Source organism: Elephas maximus, chromosome 20, assembly GCF_024166365.1.
Source record: "Elephas maximus indicus isolate mEleMax1 chromosome 20, mEleMax1 primary haplotype, whole genome shotgun sequence".
Lineage (NCBI taxonomy): Eukaryota > Metazoa > Chordata > Mammalia > Proboscidea > Elephantidae > Elephas > Elephas maximus.
In genome coordinates this window covers 56135127-56155554 of record NC_064838.1, presented here as the reverse complement: position 1 = coordinate 56155554, position 20428 = coordinate 56135127, and the positions used below count along the sequence as shown (strand labels likewise).

Sequence of the window (20428 nt, the reverse complement as noted above, 5' to 3'; positions counted from 1 at the left end):
CCGGGTCCGACCGCTCCTTAGACGTCAGTCAGCAGCAGAGCTCAAGCGCCTCTGCCTTGGGCCGGAAGCAAGAAGCTTGCTTCCTATTGGAGCCTGGCGCAGGAGCCTATCGGAGCCCTAAGAGGCGTAGCCACAGGCGCCTGTCCTATGGGTGCTTGGGGGCGAGACAGAGCCGATAAAGGACCCAATGAAGCTGTGGGAGGCGGGGCCCTTTGGCTATGGGAACCTATCAGAGTGCAGAGTCTTGCAGGACCGCAGCGGTTTAGCCGCCACGTGAGTCCTCTAGACTCTGGGCTACAGGTATTTTGGGCAGCATGTCGGCGACAGTGGCGGCTCGCAAGCGGGGAAAGCCGGCCTCGGGAATCGGCGCCGGTTCAGGGGCCGGCAGGCGGCGGCGGAAGGTGAGCCTGGCGCTTCCGCCGTCCGTGTCAGCCCTGCTGGTGGGACCATCGTCTTCCCATGCAGGAGACCTGGGCCTGGGTCTTCTCCCCAGCCCCGCTCCTGGGACCTTGGCGGGAGTCAGCTTCTCCCCTCTTCCTGTAAACCAAGGCCTGAAAATCCTTGCGCTTGAGCCGCAGCCATCACCTCTCCCAGTCCTGGGGCACTCGAGGGACGGGAATAGGGCCTTCGTTAGTGTCGGGATGATTGGGACCCCTGGCCAAAGAAAGGATCTTGTAATTTTCAGGCCGATTCTGCTGGGGCCAGGGACAAGGCCAAGGGTGGCGGAAAGATGAATGAGGAAATCTCCAGTGATTCTGAGAGCGAGAGGTGAGTTTTTATCTTCCATCTCGTGGAATGAAAGTTGAGGCCTACGATGCATGGACATAATACTCAGCTGGGGCAGAGCTGGGGCTAGGACCCAGGACTCTGGTTCTTGGCTCTCAGCTTGGGACTCTTTCCTTCAATTTCTGGTCCTGAGGAGTCTAATTTCCTGTCTCTGTGGGATCTCCTTGTGGGGAGGACCCCTGGCTTCAATGGGAGATCACTGAGACCTCCCTGGCTTATGGCAGGAAGCTGAGCACAGAGCTGGACTGACTGGCAAGGGGAAAGAGATGCAAGAAATGCTCGCTGGTGCTTCATTTTGTTTTCCCACACTTTCACAACTACTTGTGTTTCTCCCACTCAATACTGGCCTCATTGTTGCAGAACAGAGAAAATCAGGCAGGTAACGAAGGAATGGGCTGCAGTGGATGTGTGTATCACAGCTCTGTGTCCTGGGAACATGGCGGCGGGGGGGGGGCGTTTAAATAGAGCCTGGAGAGATGAGGGGTCCTCCGTGGAGAGGTGGGGTAAGCATTCAGGGATCAAAGAAAAGTCTGGGGTGTAAGTGTGCCAGAATGGAGGGTGGGCAGAGACTGGTGGTGTGTCTGATTGTGGAGGGTTTAGAATGCCTCCCTCATTCAGCAGGTAATGGAGCGGAGCATGGTGCAGGGTTTCACATGGGAACGAGGTGTCAGGCCTGATTTTGTGGGATGGGGAGCTCTGGGGAATCCTGTAGCCTTCCTTATGCGTTGGCCTCAGAAATTCTGCTTCTGAAATTGAGCATGTGTTGGCTTTAATCTGCTCATGAAAATACTTAACATGGTTTCTTTAATTTTAAGTTTTTTGTGTGTGGATCAGTGACAGATCCTGCACTAAACATGTTTAAATGTTTCTTAAGTGTATTGTGAAACGTATTAGATACGTAAGAGTGATGAAAACGTATTTGTACTATAGAGAGTGATGATAAAATGGTGAACATTCATGCACCCACCAATTAGATTAAGAACTGGAGGATTTGCAGACCTTGGAAACCCTAACTGCCGTTCCTTAAACTGATAATTAAACAAAAAATTTTTTTTATTAGGGTATAATTTACAGAGAATAATATTTACCCTTTTTTTTTTTAATGTACAGCTTGGCTAGTTTTGATAGGTGTATACATCCATGTAAATATCACCATGATGAAAAGAGCAAATGATTTTTTCACCCCCCTCCCCAGAATCCCTCTGTGCTCCTTTGTAATCAAGCCTTTCCCCTAGCCCCGGCCCCTGTTAACCACTGTCCTTAGAGTTTTGCTTTTTCTAGAATGTCACGTGAATGGAATCGTATAACGTATACTTTCACAATTTTTTTTTTATAGAGTTCTACAATCTATGTATGAATCCCTAACAATAGATTGATTTGTTTGGATAAACTGAGTGGAAGTCCCAACACTAGCTGTGTCAGGGCAAGGTAGCACCAGCACTCTTGGCAGAAAGCTTGCTGCCACAGGCACTGAATGGTCTCTGGGGCTTGGTCTGGCCATGGCTTCCCTGAGAGTTTTCGAGGCCCCTTTTGAGGAAGTCCTGAACGAGATCATGAGAGAGTCCTGGGAAACAGCCTAGGGTCGCCTGACAGGGACTAGATATCTACAGGCGTGTGGTCAGAGGGAGCAGGCTGCCCTGGATTTTCTGCTTCTGAGCTCCCATGACCCACCTCCAGCTCCTGGGAGCAGGTTAAAGTGGGACTGGTCTTGGAGTGGCGTGAGTGCCCTCAGCTGGTCCAGGGAGTGGGGCATAGAAGGGAAAGCAGGCACTTCACCAGCATAAGGTCAGGCTAAGCCAAGGGCAGTGGTAAGGGTAGTGCCGAGGTAGCTGGGGTGGAGCCCCAGCGTGTGTGTCTGCCTGTTGGGTCCTCAGATCCAAGCTGGACTGGCTGTCCTCTATGTCTGGGGCTGGTTGTCATTCTGGGATCTGTCATTTCAGCACATCCTTGTTGGATGTCCTGTACACCGTGCTTCCCTCGTTATTATTTAGCCCCTTGTTTGGGGAGCACACCCTCCATTCTTGAAAGAGGGGAAAGGACCAATTTTGTGACTGTTTGCACGTCTGACAGTGCCTTTATTTGTCATTGATGGTATAATTGGGTGCAGCATTCCAGCGTTTCCTTTCAGACTGTGGGGCTCGTTTGTCTTGTTCTCAGTGATGCTGTTGAGATGGCTGAAGCCGTTTTGGCCCCTGACCTTAGGTACATTAATTACCTAAGTTTTCTCTGGAAGCTTGTCTAATCTTCTCTTTCTCTCAGAGTTGAGTGATTTCACCATGATCTCTTTGGGTGTTGGATCTGTTTTCACTCGTGCTGGCCACTGGGCAGGCCCTTCCAGTTTGGTAACATGTCCTTCAGTTTTCTTCACATGTGACCATTGGCCAGGAGGGCTAGCAGGGATTGGGGGTCAGGGCCCCAAGCGCCTGGGAACATTGTGAATAGGCATGGTCTCAGAGGCCAGAGGGGTGGTATGAGCTGCCTCAGACCCAGCCACCTCCTGCCCACAGCCTGGCTCCAAGGAGGACTGAGGAGGAGGAGGAAGAGGAGCTGGAGGAGACCGTGCAGGAGAAGAAGCTGCGCTTGGCCAAGCTCTACCTTGAGCAGCTCAAGCAGCAAGGTGAGTCTGTGGGTGAGCAGGTGAGGTGCAGGGCCTGTGGCTAAGCCTGCCTGTTGCCTACTGATGCAGCCCCAGCTACTAATGGGTGATAGTTGCAGGTACCCGGTGAGCTGCCGGGGCTGGTGGTGCTGGCTGCCCTGTGGCGGCTGGCCAGGAGCTCTAAGGGCCCTTTTTGGGGTGGGCTAGGTCTGTGGGGGTCTTCAGACTGGTCTGATAAGCAAAGGCAGGGGGTGAGCTGGAGACCATCCAGCCTTCCCTTTTCTCTGCCTAAAGCAGCATGAGTTTGGGGCACAGCACGGGGGTTTGGTGGGGTAGGGATGGGAAGGGAGAAATAGTGTCTTGGCTTTGGCCTACTTGGTCCGATCTATTCTGGACAGAGGAGGAGAAGGCTGAGGCCTGTGCGTTTGAGGAGGACCAGGTGGCAGGGCGGCTAAAGGAGGATGTGGTGAGTATGGACAGTAGGGGTGGGAGGGGAGAGGGGCTGGTCCTGCTCCTGGGGTCTCATGCCTGTCTCCTCCATGCAGCTTGAGCAGAGGGGCAGGCTTCAGAAGTTGGTGGCAAAGGAGGTGAGTGGGCAAGATACTCGGGTAAGGTTAGAGGGAGTTGGGGGGCCCAACCTGGGTTGGTGGGCAGATGACCCAGTTGGTGGCTCAGGGGCTCTTTGCTTTGTCACATGGTGGGCACTTGGGCAGGCCAGGCCAGGTGAGAGTCTGGTTCTCAAAGCCTTGGGTCTGATTTCCTTCTGGCTGGGTTGGGTGGGAAAGAATGACCCAGCTCCTTCCTGTCCAGATCCAGGCCCCAGCCGCGGCCGAAATTCAGGTCTTGCGGGGCCACCAGCTCTCTATCACCTGTTTGGTCATCACCCCCGATGACTCAGCCATTTTCTCTGCCGCCAAGGACTGCACCATCATTAAGTGTGAGTGAGTGCCTGGGTGGGGGTGCCCCCCCACCCTGCAAGGGTTGTCAGAAAGGGCTGGTTTGGGAAGGAGGGAGGGAGAAGTCAGGGAAAACTGAGCCCTGGTGGGGGAACTCTCTGGAGGCAGGCATGCTCCCAGAGAACGAGGTGCTTTCTGGGTGGCAGTGGAGGCTCTGTCCAGCACTGGCCATCATAAACTTTCTGCCCCTGGAGAGGGCTGAGCAGAGGCAGACGACAGTTTACTGGGAGTTGGTGTTGCAGGTGGGCAGGTGGACCGGAGGACATTTGAGGCCTATTATAGTCTTGGGCTGAGTTCCTGGTCCTCCTGGGTCCCCACCCTTTGGCAGCAGACTCTTTCCTCACCCACCGTGATGGTAACAGAAAGAACTCATCATCAGTCCCAAAGCACTTCCATGGTCCTTCTCTTTTTTGGGGCTCATGCTGCCTTGTAGAATTATTGCCTCCACCTGACAGATGAGGAAACAGGCGGCTTGCCAGGGGCTCCCCGTGGCTGAGCCAGGTCTTCTCCCCAAGTCCGGGACTTTTCCGTGGCCCCATGCTGCCCCTTGAGGGAGGTTGCCAGCAGCCCTTGCCCCCATCACGCTAGCCTGTCCTCTTCCCATGGCAGGGAGCAGGGAGAGTGGACGGAAGCTGCATGTGATTCCTCGAGCTAAGAAGAGTGCTGAGGGACAGCCGCTAGGCCACAGTAGCCACATTCTCTGCATGGCTATCTCCTCCGATGGCAAGTACCTTGTAAGCCAGGGCTGTCCCCGGGACAGGCGGGCGGTTGGGCGGTCTGGGTGCACAGTGGGTACCTGTGGCCATTGTCCTTATTCCCACAGGCCTCAGGCGACCGCAGCAAGCTCATCCTTATCTGGGAGGCTGAGAGCTGCCGGCACCTGTATACCTTCACAGGACACCGGGATGCCGTGTCGGTGAGGAGCCTGGCTTCCTAAAGTACAGAGTCAGCGAACACCTGCGGAGGGGGCCAGGCCTGGGGAGCAGGGGGGATGAGGTGGGACTTACACTCTAGTGTGATGAGTGGTGCTATAAGGGAAGTAAACGGTGGGAAAGGGTCGGGAGAGCCGGGGGAGACCGAGTTGAGTTTGTGCGGCGGTCAGGAAGGGCCTCTCTGAGAAGTTTGCGGCTGGAGAGAGCCTGCAGAGAGCATATGGACATGTCCCTGACTCTAGACAGGGCCACACAGGGCTCTCTGCGGGGGCTGGCTTCCTGTGCCACATGATGTGGTTTACAGGAAGGCCTCCCAGGTCTTACCTGCTGTAGACCAGGCCCCCCTTTTTCACTAAGCCCTGGCCCTTTCTCTGTGCACCCTCAGGGGCTGGCGTTCCGCAGAGGCACTCACCAGCTCTATAGCACATCCCATGACCGTTCTGTGAAGGTGTGGAACGTGGCGGAGAACTCCTACGTGGAGACGCTGTGAGTGTGCTCAGGGAGAGGGTGTGTGCATGTGTGTGCCTGCCCAGGCGTGGCCCTGATTGTATGTGTTTGTCCTGCTTTCAGCTTCGGGCACCAGGATGCAGTGGCTGCACTAGATGCACTGAGCCGGGAGTGCTGTGTGACAGCTGGAGGCCGGGATGGGACCGTGCGGGTGTGGAAGATCCCTGAGGAGTCCCAGCTTGTCTTCTATGGCCACCAGTAAGGCGGCCTGTGTGCCAGATGGGGCTGTGGGGTGGGCCTGGGCACGCCCCTCACAGCCCCTTTCTCCAGGGGCTCCATCGACTGCATCCAGCTCATCAACGAGGAGCACATGGTGTCGGGCGCAGACGACGGGTGAGAGCTGCCTTTCTGCCGTCTCCTACCACTGCTCCTGGGCGCTTGCCCCCATAGGGTTTCTGGCAGCCCTGTGTGGGAGCCGGTTTAACCCCTTTCCATAGAGAAGGACCCAGAGGGCTTGGGTGACTGTCTGCATCCCACAGCTGGCCTTTTCGCCCTCCTCCGGGCCCCTCACCACTGCACTCTGCCCACAGCTCTGTGGCCTTGTGGGGCCTCTCCAAGAAGCGGCCACTTGCCCTGCAGCGTGAGGCCCATGGGCTGCGGGGGGAGCCGGGCCTGGAGCAGCCCTTCTGGGTGTCCTCGGTGGCCGCCCTGCTCAACACAGACCTCGTGGCCACAGGTGGGTGCCTTGTGTGGCAGGGTGAAGGTCGCGGGGGACTGGTGCAGGTGGTGCTCACTGTCTTCTGTCCCCAGGCTCGCACAGCTCCTGCGTGCGGCTCTGGCAATGCGGGGAGGGCTTCCGGCGGCTGGACCACCTCTGCGACATCCCCCTGGTGAGTGGGTATTGAGTGCTTAGCCTGTCCTTGCCTCACTCTTGAGGCCCTGGAGTTCATGGGCCTTGGAATTAGCTCTTTACTGTCCTTGCTGCCAGACGGAGCCTCTTCAGGGCAGGGCCAGCTGTGACTTCTCCGTCTGTCCAACTCCTAGCTCAGGGCTTGCAGCAGCCCTCCCTTCTTCCTCTCCTCCTCCCCCTCCCTGCTCTAGGTCTGGGCTGCAAGGCCGGGCACAGCCTGGGCAGAGGCACGGGGGTCTAGTGCAGTGATTGATACTGCACGGCTGGCACCAGATCGAGAGCCAGGCTAGAGCGGACGTGACTGTGTTGGCACTTGGGTGACTGGGGACGGGGAGGCGCAGGCTCAGTCAGTGGAAGCTGCTGAGAGTGCAGGGCCCGGGCCTGAGGTAGACATGGGGCCTTCAGTCCCGCACAACCAGGAGCCAGACCCCGGGCACGCCCTGGGCACACCCAGTGCACACGGTCTCCTTAATCCTCACAAACTTGCTGTCTCACCCCCATCTCACGAGTGTGGAGGCCGGGTAGGTGCTGGACAGACTGTGATTCTGGGGCTCTGGCAAGGGCTCCGTTCTCAATTCTCACCTCTTTCCCTGTGTCCCTCCCTCTCCTCAGGTGGGCTTTATCAACAGCCTCAAGTTCTCCACCGCAGGGGACTTCCTGGTGGCTGGGGTGGGGCAGGAGCACAGGTGGGTGGTGCCCCTCGAGGAGAGGGTGAGGGGCGAGGTGGTGCTGCCTGGGTGGCTGGGTGGGAATGGGGGTGGTGCCCAGGTAGAGAGGCGGCTGGGGCTGCCTGGGCCTGAGCTGTGCCTCTTGCCCCCCACAGACTCGGCCGATGGTGGCGGATCAAAGAGGCTAGGAACTCCATCTGTATCATCCCTCTCCGCAGGGCCTCCGTGCCCCTAGCTGCTGGCTCGTGACACTCTCCCTTTTTTATTTAATCCTTCCCAGGCTGTGCCCCACCCTCTTTGTATTAAAAGCCTTCCCTTTTGGGCCCTGTCTCCTGCAGTTTCTTTGGTGGGGACAGGGACCACAGTTTGGGAGAGGCCTGGGGAAGGACAAGACTCCAACAGCCTTTCAGCTCTGCTGCTCTGCTGGCTTGAGGGCTGTATCCTTCTCCAGGAAACCTGGGGACGGAGACCTCAGCTGGCTCCCGGTCCCTGGTCCGCCAGTATCTTTTACAACCTTATCAGGCCAGCTCCCCACCCACCTGGTAGACGTCAGAAACCGCCACCCTCAGCCAGGAAGCCATGAATATAGGTATCCAATTTTGTGTAAGGGCTGCTTTTGGGTATGCAGGCTGAACTGAAGACTGCCAGACCTGCAGGCCGGGCTACCCTGACTTCCCCGCTAGACCAGGTCAAGAAGCTGAAGGGGCAGACTGCCCCTGAGGTGGGGGTCAGGAGTTGGAGGTGGGACCCTGCACTAGTGGGCCTGTTGTATGCAGATGAGGGTCACAGTTGGGGAGAGTTCTACCCTTGGTCCCAATGACAGGCAGACCGCATCGTTTGTCACGGCAGTGCCCCTGCTAGGTAAATGAGTGCTGTTTTTCCCTGATTTGGGTAAATCTCTCTTGCTGTGGGTGGGGCCAGTGAGGAGGTAGAGAGGTGGACTGAGATGTAGAAGTGTAATGAAACCCCTTTCTCAGAGGAAGGATGAGAAGGAGCTATGCAGGGGCCTGCCCTAACCTTCCCCAGTGTTTTCATCTCTTAAGCCATGGAAACGCATAGCTGAGCCTGTGGTTCTCAAGGGGTGGCAGGCTTCCCTCAGGGGAGGAAACCACTAGCTTCTGTCTTGCTCCTCTGCTCAGGAGGCCTCCCCTTCAGAAAGACAAGCTTCTGTATGCACCTTCCTGGGTCCAGAGGGGCCAGGTTCAGACAGAGCCCCTGAAAATCTTGAAATGGGTCAGAAGATATTGATAAAATTCACTCCCAGTGTCCTGCCTCAAATTGGGCTCAGCCACATTATGTCCTCTAGATCTCTGGAGGTTATCTGTTGAGCTCAAGGATGGCTTAAAAATAGCCTGAATAACATTGTAAGCAACACTGAAATGCCCTGAATATGTGAACCCTTTCCTATCAGTATATTCCCAGGGAGAAATTAAATCCTGAAAATGAACATCCTTGGAATTCAAACCAAAAGTGATTTCTCTCATTAGATTTCTCTTCTGCCCAGCCTTGGCCACCTGGGACTTTCTTGCTGTAGTTGGGTTCTTGAGCAGTGGCAGCATCAGCGATCAAGGTGCCTTCAGTCTGTTCTGGGACCCTTCACCACCCCTCTGCCTTGACGCACGTCTGGCTGTCTCATGAGGGCGTGCCTTCCGCTCAGCTCTGAGGTGGAGGTAGGGCCCCTGCGTCAGCTGGCTGTTGCTCTGTAACCATTCCAAAACTCACTAGCTTAAAACTGTTTCTGCCCCCGAGCCTATAGGTCAGCTGAGCATTTCTTTTGGTCTCAGCTTAGCCTACTCATGCTTTTGCAGTCAGCTGTGGGTTGGGGCTTTGCTGATCTTGGCTGGTCTAGGTTTGGGGATTGACTGTCAGGCTGCTCTAAGACCTGGGCTGGGACAACTTCTGTTCCTTTGCTCCTTGGTGATCTTCATGTGGTGGCATGGCATCTATCTTCCCCAACCTCTGTTTGCTTAATCTGCTCCTTTTATATCTCAGAAGTGACTCAAAGACACACCCTATACTATTTCTGCTGTATTAACATAATAAAACACACTCCCAAACAGGGTTGTTACCACAGGTATCAGGGTTAGGATTTACAACACATATATCTGGGGACCACAATTCAATCCGTAACGGTTCCAGTGATACCCCAGATCCTGCTGTCAGCCACGAGGATAATGAAATGAACGAGGCATTGAAGGAACTTACACTGGTGGAGGAGACGAAGTAATCAAACAAGCCGGCGAACAATACAAATTCAGATGATGAGTGTTCTGGAGAGAGAAAGCAGGGTAAGGGGACAGAGACTGAGGGAGAGGACAGGTTGGGGGAGATCAAGAGCCCAGCTGAGGACTCGTTAACATTTGCAATGTCTAGTAGATATGAGGGAAGCCGAATAGGCAATGAGCTTACTGCCAGATGTTTTCTAACGTATGTAGCCATGTAGCTCTGGGATGCTGACTCTCCCCCATCCAATTGAAGTATCGTTTTCCATACCCATGGTGACTGATGAGGGGTGGGCACATGAATCTAGATAGTCTAGTTGGACTCAATTTGGGACTTTTGTTTGGAACTTTTGGGAAGTAGCTCTGTGAGGGTGAGGTGGGAACTGCTGACAGTAGTCCTGGCACTATGGGGAGTCGGGTCTGCTGGGAGTAGATTCAGCAGAAAGAAGCAGATGGAGAAAGTGAAAGTGAGCTAGGACGGTATTGCCTGAAGCTCTAGATTCAGCAGTACCCGTGCTGGCCAGTTCCTTCTTTTACGACAGTTTGAGTTTTCTCTCACGTGGAACAGTCAAGTCAATTCTGACTTACAGCCACCCTATAGGACAGAGTAGAACTGCCTCATAGCATTTCCAAGGCTGTAAATGCTTATGGAAGTGGACTACAGCATCTTTCTCCAGAGGAGTGGCTGGTGGGTTCAAACTGCTGACTCTTCAGTTAGCAGCCGAGTGCTTAACCACTGCACAACCAGGGCTCCTTTGACTAATAACGTTAGGTGCTGCTGAGTCAGTTTCGACTCACAGCGACACCATGTACAACAGAAAGAAACACTGCCTGGTCCTGAGCCATCCTGACAATCATTGTAATGCTTGAATCCATTGTTGCAGCCGCCATATCAATCCATCTCATTGAGGGACTTCCTCTTTATCGCTGACCCTCTACTTTGCCAAGCATGATGTCTTTCTCCAGGGACCGATCCCTCCTTGGACATGTCCGAAGTATGTGAGACAAAGTGTTGCCATCCTTGCTTATAAGGAGCATTCTGGCTGTACGTCTTCCAAGACAGACTTGTTCATTCTTCTGGCAGACCATGGTATACTCAATATTCTTCCCCAAAACCATAATTGAAAGGCATCAATTCTTCTTTGGCCTTCCTTATTCGTTGTCCAGGTTTTGCATGCATCTGAGGCAATTGAAAACGCCATGGCTTGGAACAGGCACACCTTATCCTTAAAGTAACATCTTTGCTTTTTAACACTTCATTTATTTTATAATTTTTATTGTGCTTTAAGTGAAAGTTTACAAGTCAAGTCAGTCTCTCACACAAAAACCCATATACACCTTGCTACACACTCCCAATTACTCTCCCCCTAATGAGACAGCCCGCTCTCTCCCTCCACTCTCTCTTTTCGTGTCCATTTCGTCAGCTTCCAACACCCTCCACGCTCTCATCTCCCCTCCAGGCAGGAGATGCCAACATAGTCTCAAGTGTCCACCTGATCCAGGAAGCTCACTCCTCACCAGCATCCCTCTCCAACCCATTGTCCAGTCCAATCCCTGTCTGAAGAGTTGGCTTCGGGAATGGTTTCTGTCCTGGGCTAATGGAAGGTCTGGGGGCCATGACCACCGGGGTCCTTCCAGTCTCAGTCAGACCATTAAGTCTGGTCTTTTTACTTGAATTTGATGTCTGCATCCCACTGCTCTCCTGCTCCCTCAGGGGTTCTCTGTTGTGTTCCCTGTCAGGGAAGTCATCGGTTGTAGCCGGGCACCATCTAGTTCTTCTGGTCTCAGGATGATGTAGTCTCTGGTTCATGTGGCCCTTTCTGTCTCTTGGGCTCATAATTATCTTGTGTCCTTGGTGTTCTTCCTTCGTCTTTGATCCAGGTGGGTTGAGACCAATTGATGCATTTTAGATGGCTGCTTGCTAGCGTTTAAGACCCCAGACGTGACTCTTCAAAGTGGGATGCAGAATGTTTTCTTAATAGATTTTATTATGCCAATTGACTTAGATGTCCCCTGAAACCATGGTCCCCAGACCCCTGCCCCTGCTACGCTGGCCTTCGAAGCATTCCGTTTATTCAGGAAACTGCTTTGCTTTTGGTTTAGTCCAGTTGTGCTGACTTCCCCTGTATTGTGTGCTGCCTTTCCCTTCACCTAAGGATAGTTCTTATCCACTATCTAATTAGTGAATACCCCACTCCCACCCTCCCTACCTCCCCATCTCTCGTAACCACAAAAGAATGTTTTCTTCTCAGTTTAAACTATTTCTCAAGTTCTTATAATAGTGGTCTTATACAATATTTGTCCTTTTGCAACTGACTAATTTCACTCAGCATAGTGCCTTCCAGTTTCCTCCATGTTATGAAATGTTTCACAGATGCGTCACTGTTCTTTATCGATGCGTAGTATTCCATTGTGTGAATATATCATAATTTATTTATCCATTCATCAGTTGGTGGGCACCTTGGTTGCTTCCATGTTTTTGCTATTGTAAACAGTGCTGCAATAAACATGGATGTGCATATATCTGTTTGTGTAAAGGCTATTATTTCTCTAGGATATATTCCAAGGAGTGGGATTGCTGGATGGTATGGTAGTTCCATTTCTAGCTTTTTAAGGAAGAGCCAAATTGATTTCCAAAGTGGTTGTACCATTCTACATTCCCACCAGCAGTGTATAAGTGTTCCAATGTCTCCACAGCCTCTCCAACATTTATTATTTTGTGTTTTTGGATTAATGCCAGCCTTGTTGGAGTGAGATGAAATCTCATTGTAGTTTTGATCTGCATTTCTCTAATGGCTAATGACTGTGAACATTTCCTCATGTATATGTTAGCTACGTGAATGTCTTCTTTAGTGAAGTGTCTATTTATATCCTTTGTGCATTTTTTAATAGGGTTATTTGTCTTTTTGTAGTTGAGTTTTTGCAGTATCATGTAGATTTTAGAGATCAGATGCTGATCGGAAATGTCATAGCTAAAAACTTTTTCCCAGTCTGCAGGTAGTCTTTTTACTCTTTTGGTGAAGTCTTTGGATGAGCATAGGCATTTGATTTTTAGTAGCTCCCAGTTATCTAGTTTTTCTTCTGCATTCTTAATAATGTTTTCTATACTGTTTATGCCATGTATTAGGGCTCCTAACGTTGTCCCTATTTTTTCTTCCATGATCTTTATCATTTTAGGTTTTATATTTAGGTCTTTGATCCATTTTGAGTTAGTTTTTGTGCATGGAGTGAGGTATGGGTCCTGTTTCATTTTTTTGCAGGTGGATACCTAGTTATGCCAGCACCGTTTGTTAAAAAGACTGTCTTTTTCCTGTTTAACTGTTTTGGGGCCTTTGTCAAATATCAGCTGCTCATATGTGGATGGATTTATATCTGGACTCTCAATTCTGTTCCATTGGTCCATGTATCTGTTGTTGTACCAGTACCAGGCTGTTTTGACTCCTGTGGCGGTATAATAGGTTCTAATATCAGGTAAAGTAAGGACTCCCACTTTGTTCTTCTTTTTCAGTAATGTCTTATTTATCTGGGGCCTCTTTCCCTTCCATATGAAATTGGTGGTTTGTTTCTCCATCTCATTGAAGAATGTCATTGGGATTTGGATCGGAATTGCATTAAATGTATAGATCGCTTTTGGTAGAACAGACGTTTTTATAATGTTAAGTCTTCCTATCCATGAGCAAGGTATGTTTTTCCACTTACGTAAGTCTCTTTTGGTTTTTCGCAGAAGTGTACTGTAGTTTTCTTTGTATAAGTCTTCTACATCTCTCGTAAGATTTATCCCTAAGTATTTTATCTTCTTGGGGGCTACTGTAAATGGCATTGATTTGGTGATTTCCTCTTCGATGTTCTTTTTGTTGGTGTAGAGGAATCCAGGTGATTTTTATATGTTTATCTTGTATCCCGATACTCTGCTGAACTCTTCTATTAGTTTCAGTAGTTTTCTGGAGGATTCCTTAGGGTTTTCTGTGTATAAGATCATGTCATCTGCAAATAGAGATACTTTGACTTCTTCCTTGCCAATCTGGACGCCCTTTATTTCTTTATCTAGCCTAATTGCTCTGGCTAGGACCTCTAACACAATGTTGAATAAGAGTGGTGATAAAGGGCATCCTTGTCTGGTTCCCGATCTCAACGGGGCTTTTTAACACTTTAAAGAGGTCTTTTGCAAAAGTTTTGCACAATGCAATACATTGTTTGATTTCTTGACTGCTGCTTCCGTAGATGCTGATTTGATTATGGATTTAAGTAAAATGAAATAATAGACTAACATGGTATGGATAGATAATTTGAAGGTTAAATCTGGATACAGGGGAAAGAGGGAGAGTGGAGCTGGCTTGGGCACACTTTTGGGGCATCCCCAGATCCTAAATGAGCCACATGGCACTCTAATGACTGTATATAAAAGCTGCAGCTCTGTGATCCTGTGACAACACCAGCATGGAAAGAATAAACACTGTCACTATACCAAAAAGAACTGGTCAGTGTTCAACCATTTCAAGAGGTAGAATATGATTAGGAACCAATGGTACTGAAGGATAAGGTCCAAGCTGCACTGAATGCATTGGTGAAAAACAAGGCTCCAGAAATTGGAATACCAATTGAGATGTTTCAAAAAACAGATGCAGCGCTGAAAGTGCTCACTGTCAATGCTAAGAAATGTGGAAGACAGCTACCTGGCCAGCCAACTGGAAGAGATCCATATTTATGCCTATTCCCAAGAAAGGTGATCCAACTGAATTTGGAAGTTATCGAACAATATCATTAACATCACACGCAAGCAAAATTTTGCTGAAGATCCATCAAAAGTGGCTGCAGCAGTGTATTGACAGGGAACTGCCAGAAATTTAAGCCAGATTTAGAAGAGGACGTGGAACCAGGGATATCATTGCTAATGTCAGATGGATCCTGGCTGAAAGCAGAGAGTACCAGAAAGATGTTTACCTGTGTTTTATTGACTATGTAAAGGCATTCCACTGTGTGGATCATAACAAATTATGGATAATATTGCAAAGAATGGAAATTCCAGAACACTTACTTGTGTTCATGAGGAGCCTGTACATAGATCAAGAGGCAGTTGTTTGGACAGAACAAGGGAATACTGTGTGGTTTAAAGTCAGGAAAGGTATGTATCAGAGTTGTGTCCTTTCACCATACTTATTCAATCTGTATTAAAAAAAAAAAAAAAAAAAAAAAAAAAAACCGCTGCTGTCGAGTTGATTCTGACTCACAGCGACCCTATAGGACAGAGTAGAACTGCCCCATAGAGTTTCCAAGAAGCACCTGCAGATTCGAACTGCTGACCTCTTGGTTAGCAGCCATAACACTTAACCATTATGCCACCAGGGTTTCCTGAGCAAATAATCCAAGAAGCTGGAGTATATGAAGAAGAACAGGGCATCAGGATTGGAGGAAGACTCATTAATAACCTGTGTTATGCAGATGACACAACTTTGCTTGCTGAAAGTGAAGAGGACTTCAGGCACTTATCGGAGAAAGCTATAGCCTTCAGTATGGATTACACCTCAACATAAAACAAAATTCCTTACAACTGGACCAATAAGCAACATCATGATAAACAGAGAAAAGATTAAAGTTGTCAAGGATTTTGTTTTACTTGGGTCCACAATGAACATCCATGGAAGCAGCAGTCAAGAGATTGACCCATTGCATTGGGCAAATCTGCTGCAAAAGACCTCTTTAAAGTGTTGAAAAGCAAAGATGTCACTTTAAGGATAAGGTGCGCCTGACCAAAGCCATGGTGTTTTCAGTCGCCTCATTTGTATGCGAAAGCTGGACAATGAATAAGGAGGACTGAAGAAGAATTGATGTCTTTCAATTATGATGTTAGTGAAGAATGTTGACTTCCGTGGATTGCCAAAAGAACGAACAAATCTGTCTTGGAAGAGTACAGCCAGAATACTCCTTAGAAGCAAGGATGGCGACACGTTGTCTCACATACTTTGGACATATTATCAGGAAGGATCAGTCCCTGGAGAAGGACATCGTGCTTGGTAAAGTAGAGGGTCAGCAATAAAGAGGAAGACCCACAATGAGATGGATTGACACTGTGGCTGCAACAGTGGGCTCAAACATAGCAATGATTGTGAGGATGGCGCAGGACCGGGCAGTGTTTCCTTCTGTTGTACATGGTGTTGCTATGAGTGGGAACTGACTTGAGGGCACCTGAAAAAAACAACAATGGTTGTGTAGCGATATCCCATTATGGTTTAAATTATGTCTTTCCCTAATGACTTATGAAGTTGAGCACCTTTTCATGTGCTTGGTGGCCATTTGTCTATGTTCTTTTATGAATTATTAGTCGAAGACTTTCGTCTGTTTTTGTTTTTTTTTAATTGGGTTGCTTAAAATTTCCTGGCTGGCACAAATACTTTGCACTTATCTACTAACCTAAAGGTTGACAGCTCAAACCTACCCAGTGGCATCATGGAAGACAGGATTGGCAATTTGCTTTTGTAAAGATTACAGCCAAGAAGACCCTATGTAGAATTTATTGTCTGCAACATATGGGGTTGCCATGAGTTGGAACTGACTCGATGGTAATGGATGTTTTTGGTTTGTCCATTTTTATTGGGTTGCTTGTCTTTTTTTTTTTTTTTTAAATAATTTTTTGGTGAAAGTGGACACAGCAAAATAGTTCCCATTCAACAATTTATACACATATTGTTCAGTGACATTAGTTACATTCTTCGCACTGTGTCAACATTCTCATTCTGTTCTTGTTGTTTCATTCCCTTTAAACTAATTTCACTGCCCTCCATCTTTCTCATTTATGCTTTAGAGTAATTGCTGACCATTTGGTCTCAGTATTGATTGTCCTTTTATTATTGAATTGTAGATGTTCTTTAAATTCTGGATATGAGTCCTTTGTCAGATGTGTATTATAAATATTTTCCCTTAGTCTGTGGATTTTAAAAGTGTTGTCTTTTGATGAACAGATGATTTTAATTTTGATGAAGTCCAATTCATGATTTCTTTATATTTATTTTTTAAAAATAATTAGTGCTTTCTGTGTCACGTCTAAAAAAATCTTTGTCAACTCCAAGGTTACAAAGTTACTTTCATAGGTTTTTTTCTAGAAGATTTATAATTCTAGCTTTTAGTTTAGGTCTGTGATCCAATTTGAATTAATTTTTAGAGTCTATGTTGGTAGATACAAGTCAAGATTCTTTTTCTTTTTTTATTGAAAACTGTACTTCCTTTCTGCATTGAATTTTCTTGGTACATTTAAAAAACTTAGCAGATCGTGAGTTTATTTCTGGAGTCTATTCTGTTTCATTGATCTATTTGTCTCTTTTTACACTAAAACCATATCGTCTGGAATATTGTAACTGTAGAAATTCATTGTCATCAAGTCAATCCCAACTTGTTGTTGTTAGGTGCCGTCGAGTCAGTTCCAACTCACAGTGACCCCATGCACAACAGAATGAAACACTGCCCAGTCCTGAGCCATCCTTAAAATCGTTGTTATGCTTGAGCTCATTATTGCAGCCACTGTGTCCATTCACCTTTTTGAGGGTCTTCCTCTTTTCCGCTGACCTTGTACTCTGCCAAGCATGATGTCCTTCTCAGGGACTGATCACTCCTGACAACATGCCCAAAGTATGTAAGACGCAGTCTCACCATCCTTGCTTCTAAGGAGCGTTCTGGTTGTACTTCTTCTAAGACGGATTTGTTCGTTCTTTTGGCAGTCAACATTCTTTGCCAACACCACAATTCAAAGGCATTAATTCTTCTTCAGTCTTCCATATTCATTGTCCAGCTTTCACATGCATATGATACGATCGAAAATACCATGGCTTGGGTCAGGCTCACCTTAGTGTTCAAGGTGACATCTTTGCTCTTCAACACTTTAAAGAGGTCCTTTGCAGTAGATTTACCCAATGCATTGCGTCTTTTGATTTCTTGACTGCTGCTTCCATGGCTGTTGATTGTGGATCCAAGTAAAATGAAATCCTTGACAACTTCAATCTTTTCTCCATTTATCATGATGTTGCTCATTGGTCCAGCCACATTATAGGACAGGGTAGAATTGCCCCATAGGGTTTCCAAGGCTGTAAATCTTTTTTTTTTCTCCTTAAAAAAAATTGTGCTTTGAGTGAAAGTTTACAATTCAAGTCAGCTTCTCATACAAAAACTTATGCACATGTCATTGTGTGACCCTAGTTGCTCTCCCTCCAATGTGACAGCACACTTCCTCTCTCAACCCTGTATTTCCCATGTCCACTCAACCAGCTCCTGTCCCCCTCTGCCCTCTCATCTCACCTCCAGACAGGAGCTGCCCACATAGTCTCAGGTGTGTACTTCAAGGCTGTAAATCTTTACAGAAGCAGACTACCACATCTTTCTCCCGCGAAGTGGCTGGTGGGTTCAAACCACCAAGATTGGGTTAGCAGCTGAGTGTTTAACCACTGTGCCACCAGGGCTCTTTTGTAACTGTATAGTAGTCTGGATATCAGATAAAGTCAGTCCTTCAATTCTGTACTTCTATATCAAGAATTGTTTGGTTATTATAGGTCCTTTGTATTTCCATATAATTTTAGATTCGGTTTGCTCTTTTCTTAAAAAAAAAATTCCTGGTGGGATTTTGATTATATTGAACCTTAAGAGAAAAAAAAAAAAAAAGAAATGAGGCAGAACTGATAGTTGAGTAACAATGAGTCTTCCAAGCCATTAACATGTTATTTATTAAGGTCACCTTTCATTTTTTTCTCAGCAACATTTTGTTGTTTTTGGTATTGAAGTATTGAATATTTTAAAAAGTTATTCTGGGACCTTTTTTTTTGTAATTGCACATTGTCATTATATTTAAATTTTCATTTCCCAACTGTTCATTGCTATATAGAAATACAGTTGTTTTTTTTCAATTTTATTGTGTTTTAGGTGAAAGTTTACAGAGCAAATTAGTTTCTCATTCAAAAATTTATACACAAATTGATTTGTGACATTGGTTTCAATCCCCACATTGTGTCTGCACTCTCCCTCTTTCCCTTTCCACCTCCAGTTTCCCATGTCCCTTCTTCCAGTTTTCCTGTCCCTTCCTGCCTTCTTGTCTTCCGTTTTGGGCAGGTGTTCCCCATTTGGTCTTGTATACTTGATTGAGCTAAGAAGCACTTTCCTCATATGGGTTATAGTTTGTTTTAGAGGCCTGTCTAATCTTTGGCTGAAAGGTGGACTTCAGGAATTACAGTTGGTTTTTAAATCTTTCCCTTTTATCTTACTAAATTCCCTTATTAGTTTCTGTAAGTTTTTTTTTTTTTCTACAGATTTCTTTGGAAATATTTACGTACATAATTAGGTTGTCTGGGAATAGCAGTTTTATTTCTTCTTTTCAATAATTTTAGTCATTTTATTTTATTGTATTTTGCCCTGTTGCACTGGCTAGGGCCTCCAGTACATTGTTAAATAGAAGTGGTGAGAAAAAAACCTTTTTACTTTATTTCCGTATCTTTATACATTAATTTAAAATAATATTTTATTGTGTTTTTGGTGAAGGTTTACACAGCAGTTTATGTTCCCATTCAACAATTTCTACACAAGTTGTTCAGTGACATTGGTTACGTTCTTCACAATGGGTGAACATCCTCATTTCTGTTCTGGCTGTTCCATTTCCATGAATCTAGCTGCTTTGCCCCCTTACGTTCTCATCCTTGTTTTAAAGTCATTGTTGACCATTTGGTCTCAAATATTGGTTTTTTAAAGGGGGTTACTTGGGGGTTATATTCCTTATTTTTTGAGCCAATTTGTTATTTAGCTAAATAACAGTGACCTTAGGGATTAGTTTCAGTTCAAGGTTTGAAGAGTATCTCAGAGCGATAGTCTCGGGCAGTCCTCGTCTCAACTAGTCCAGTAGGTCTGATTTTTTTTTTTTTTTAAGGAATTTGAGGCTCTGTTCCACGTTTTTCTCCCGTTCTATCAGGGTCTATCTACTATGGCCCTGATTAGAACGGTTGGTAGTGGTAGCCAGGCACCATCTAGTTCCTCTGGTCTCAGGGTGGATGACGCCGTGGTTTGTCCTGTACACTAGTTTCTTTTTTGAGTCTTTGGTTTCCTTTTTTCTCTTTTGTTCTGGATGAGTAGAGGACAATAGTTGTATCTTATCCATATTTTTAGTTTTTGAAAGGTATTTTCTCTGAGTATGGAATTCTAGATGGACTTTTTTTTCCTTTTTCTTTCAGCACTTTGCAAGCATCATTTCATTTTCTGATGGCTTCCATTTGTTTCTGATGAAAAGTCAGCAGTTCTAATTTTTCTTCCCCTAAAAATAATGTCACTGTTTTCTCTGGTTTATTTTTTAAGATTTTATCTTTCGTTTTCAGCAGTTTGACTATATTGTGCAGATATGTGGTTTTATTTGTATTTATCATGTTTGTATAATTTCTGACCTATCTTTAAGTTTAATAATCCTTTCTTTTGTTATCCTACCTAGTGAATTATTTACTTCTGGATGCTGTATTTTTCAGCTCTAGAGTTTCCACTTGGTTCTCGTTCATTTGTTTGTTTTTAGAGTTTTCATTTCTGCTGAAATCCTCCATCTTTCATCTATTTTGTCTACCTTTTCCTCAAAATTCTTTATCTATAAACTTTTCCTTTAAATTCTTTATTATATTTATGTTAGTTATTTTAAACTCCTTGACTGTTTTTTTAATATAATTTTTATTTATTTTGTGTTGTTGAGTATATACACACAAAACATACACCAATTCAACAGTTTCTGTATGTACCATTTAGTGACATTGATTGCATTCTTCAGAGTTGCGCAACCATTCTCACCCACCTTTTTTGAATTTTTCCCCCATAGACACTAATCCACTGCCGCCTAAGGTTTCTATCTAATCTTTCAAGTTGGTATTGTCAGTATAATCCCATACAGGTAGTTCTTAGCAGAGCATA

The 20428-nt window shown here is 46.9% G+C and overlaps 1 protein-coding gene across 1 annotated transcript; it reads left to right on the top strand.

The window, feature by feature from the left end:
• The first annotated feature begins 208 nt into the window (after positions 1-208).
• RRP9 (ribosomal RNA processing 9, U3 small nucleolar RNA binding protein) lies at positions 209-11299 on the top strand. The gene is made up of 15 exons (XM_049862805.1): positions 209-401; positions 686-768; positions 3294-3403; positions 3781-3848; positions 3928-3969; positions 4193-4319; positions 4948-5072; positions 5162-5254; positions 5656-5756; positions 5841-5975; positions 6048-6110; positions 6308-6453; positions 6528-6607; positions 7240-7313; positions 7451-11299. The coding sequence occupies exons 1-15, from the start codon at positions 315-317 to the stop codon at positions 7542-7544; spliced, it is 1428 nt and encodes a 475-aa protein (XP_049718762.1). The 5' UTR covers positions 209-314; the 3' UTR covers positions 7545-11299.
• The last annotated feature ends 9129 nt before the right edge of the window (positions 11300-20428 follow it).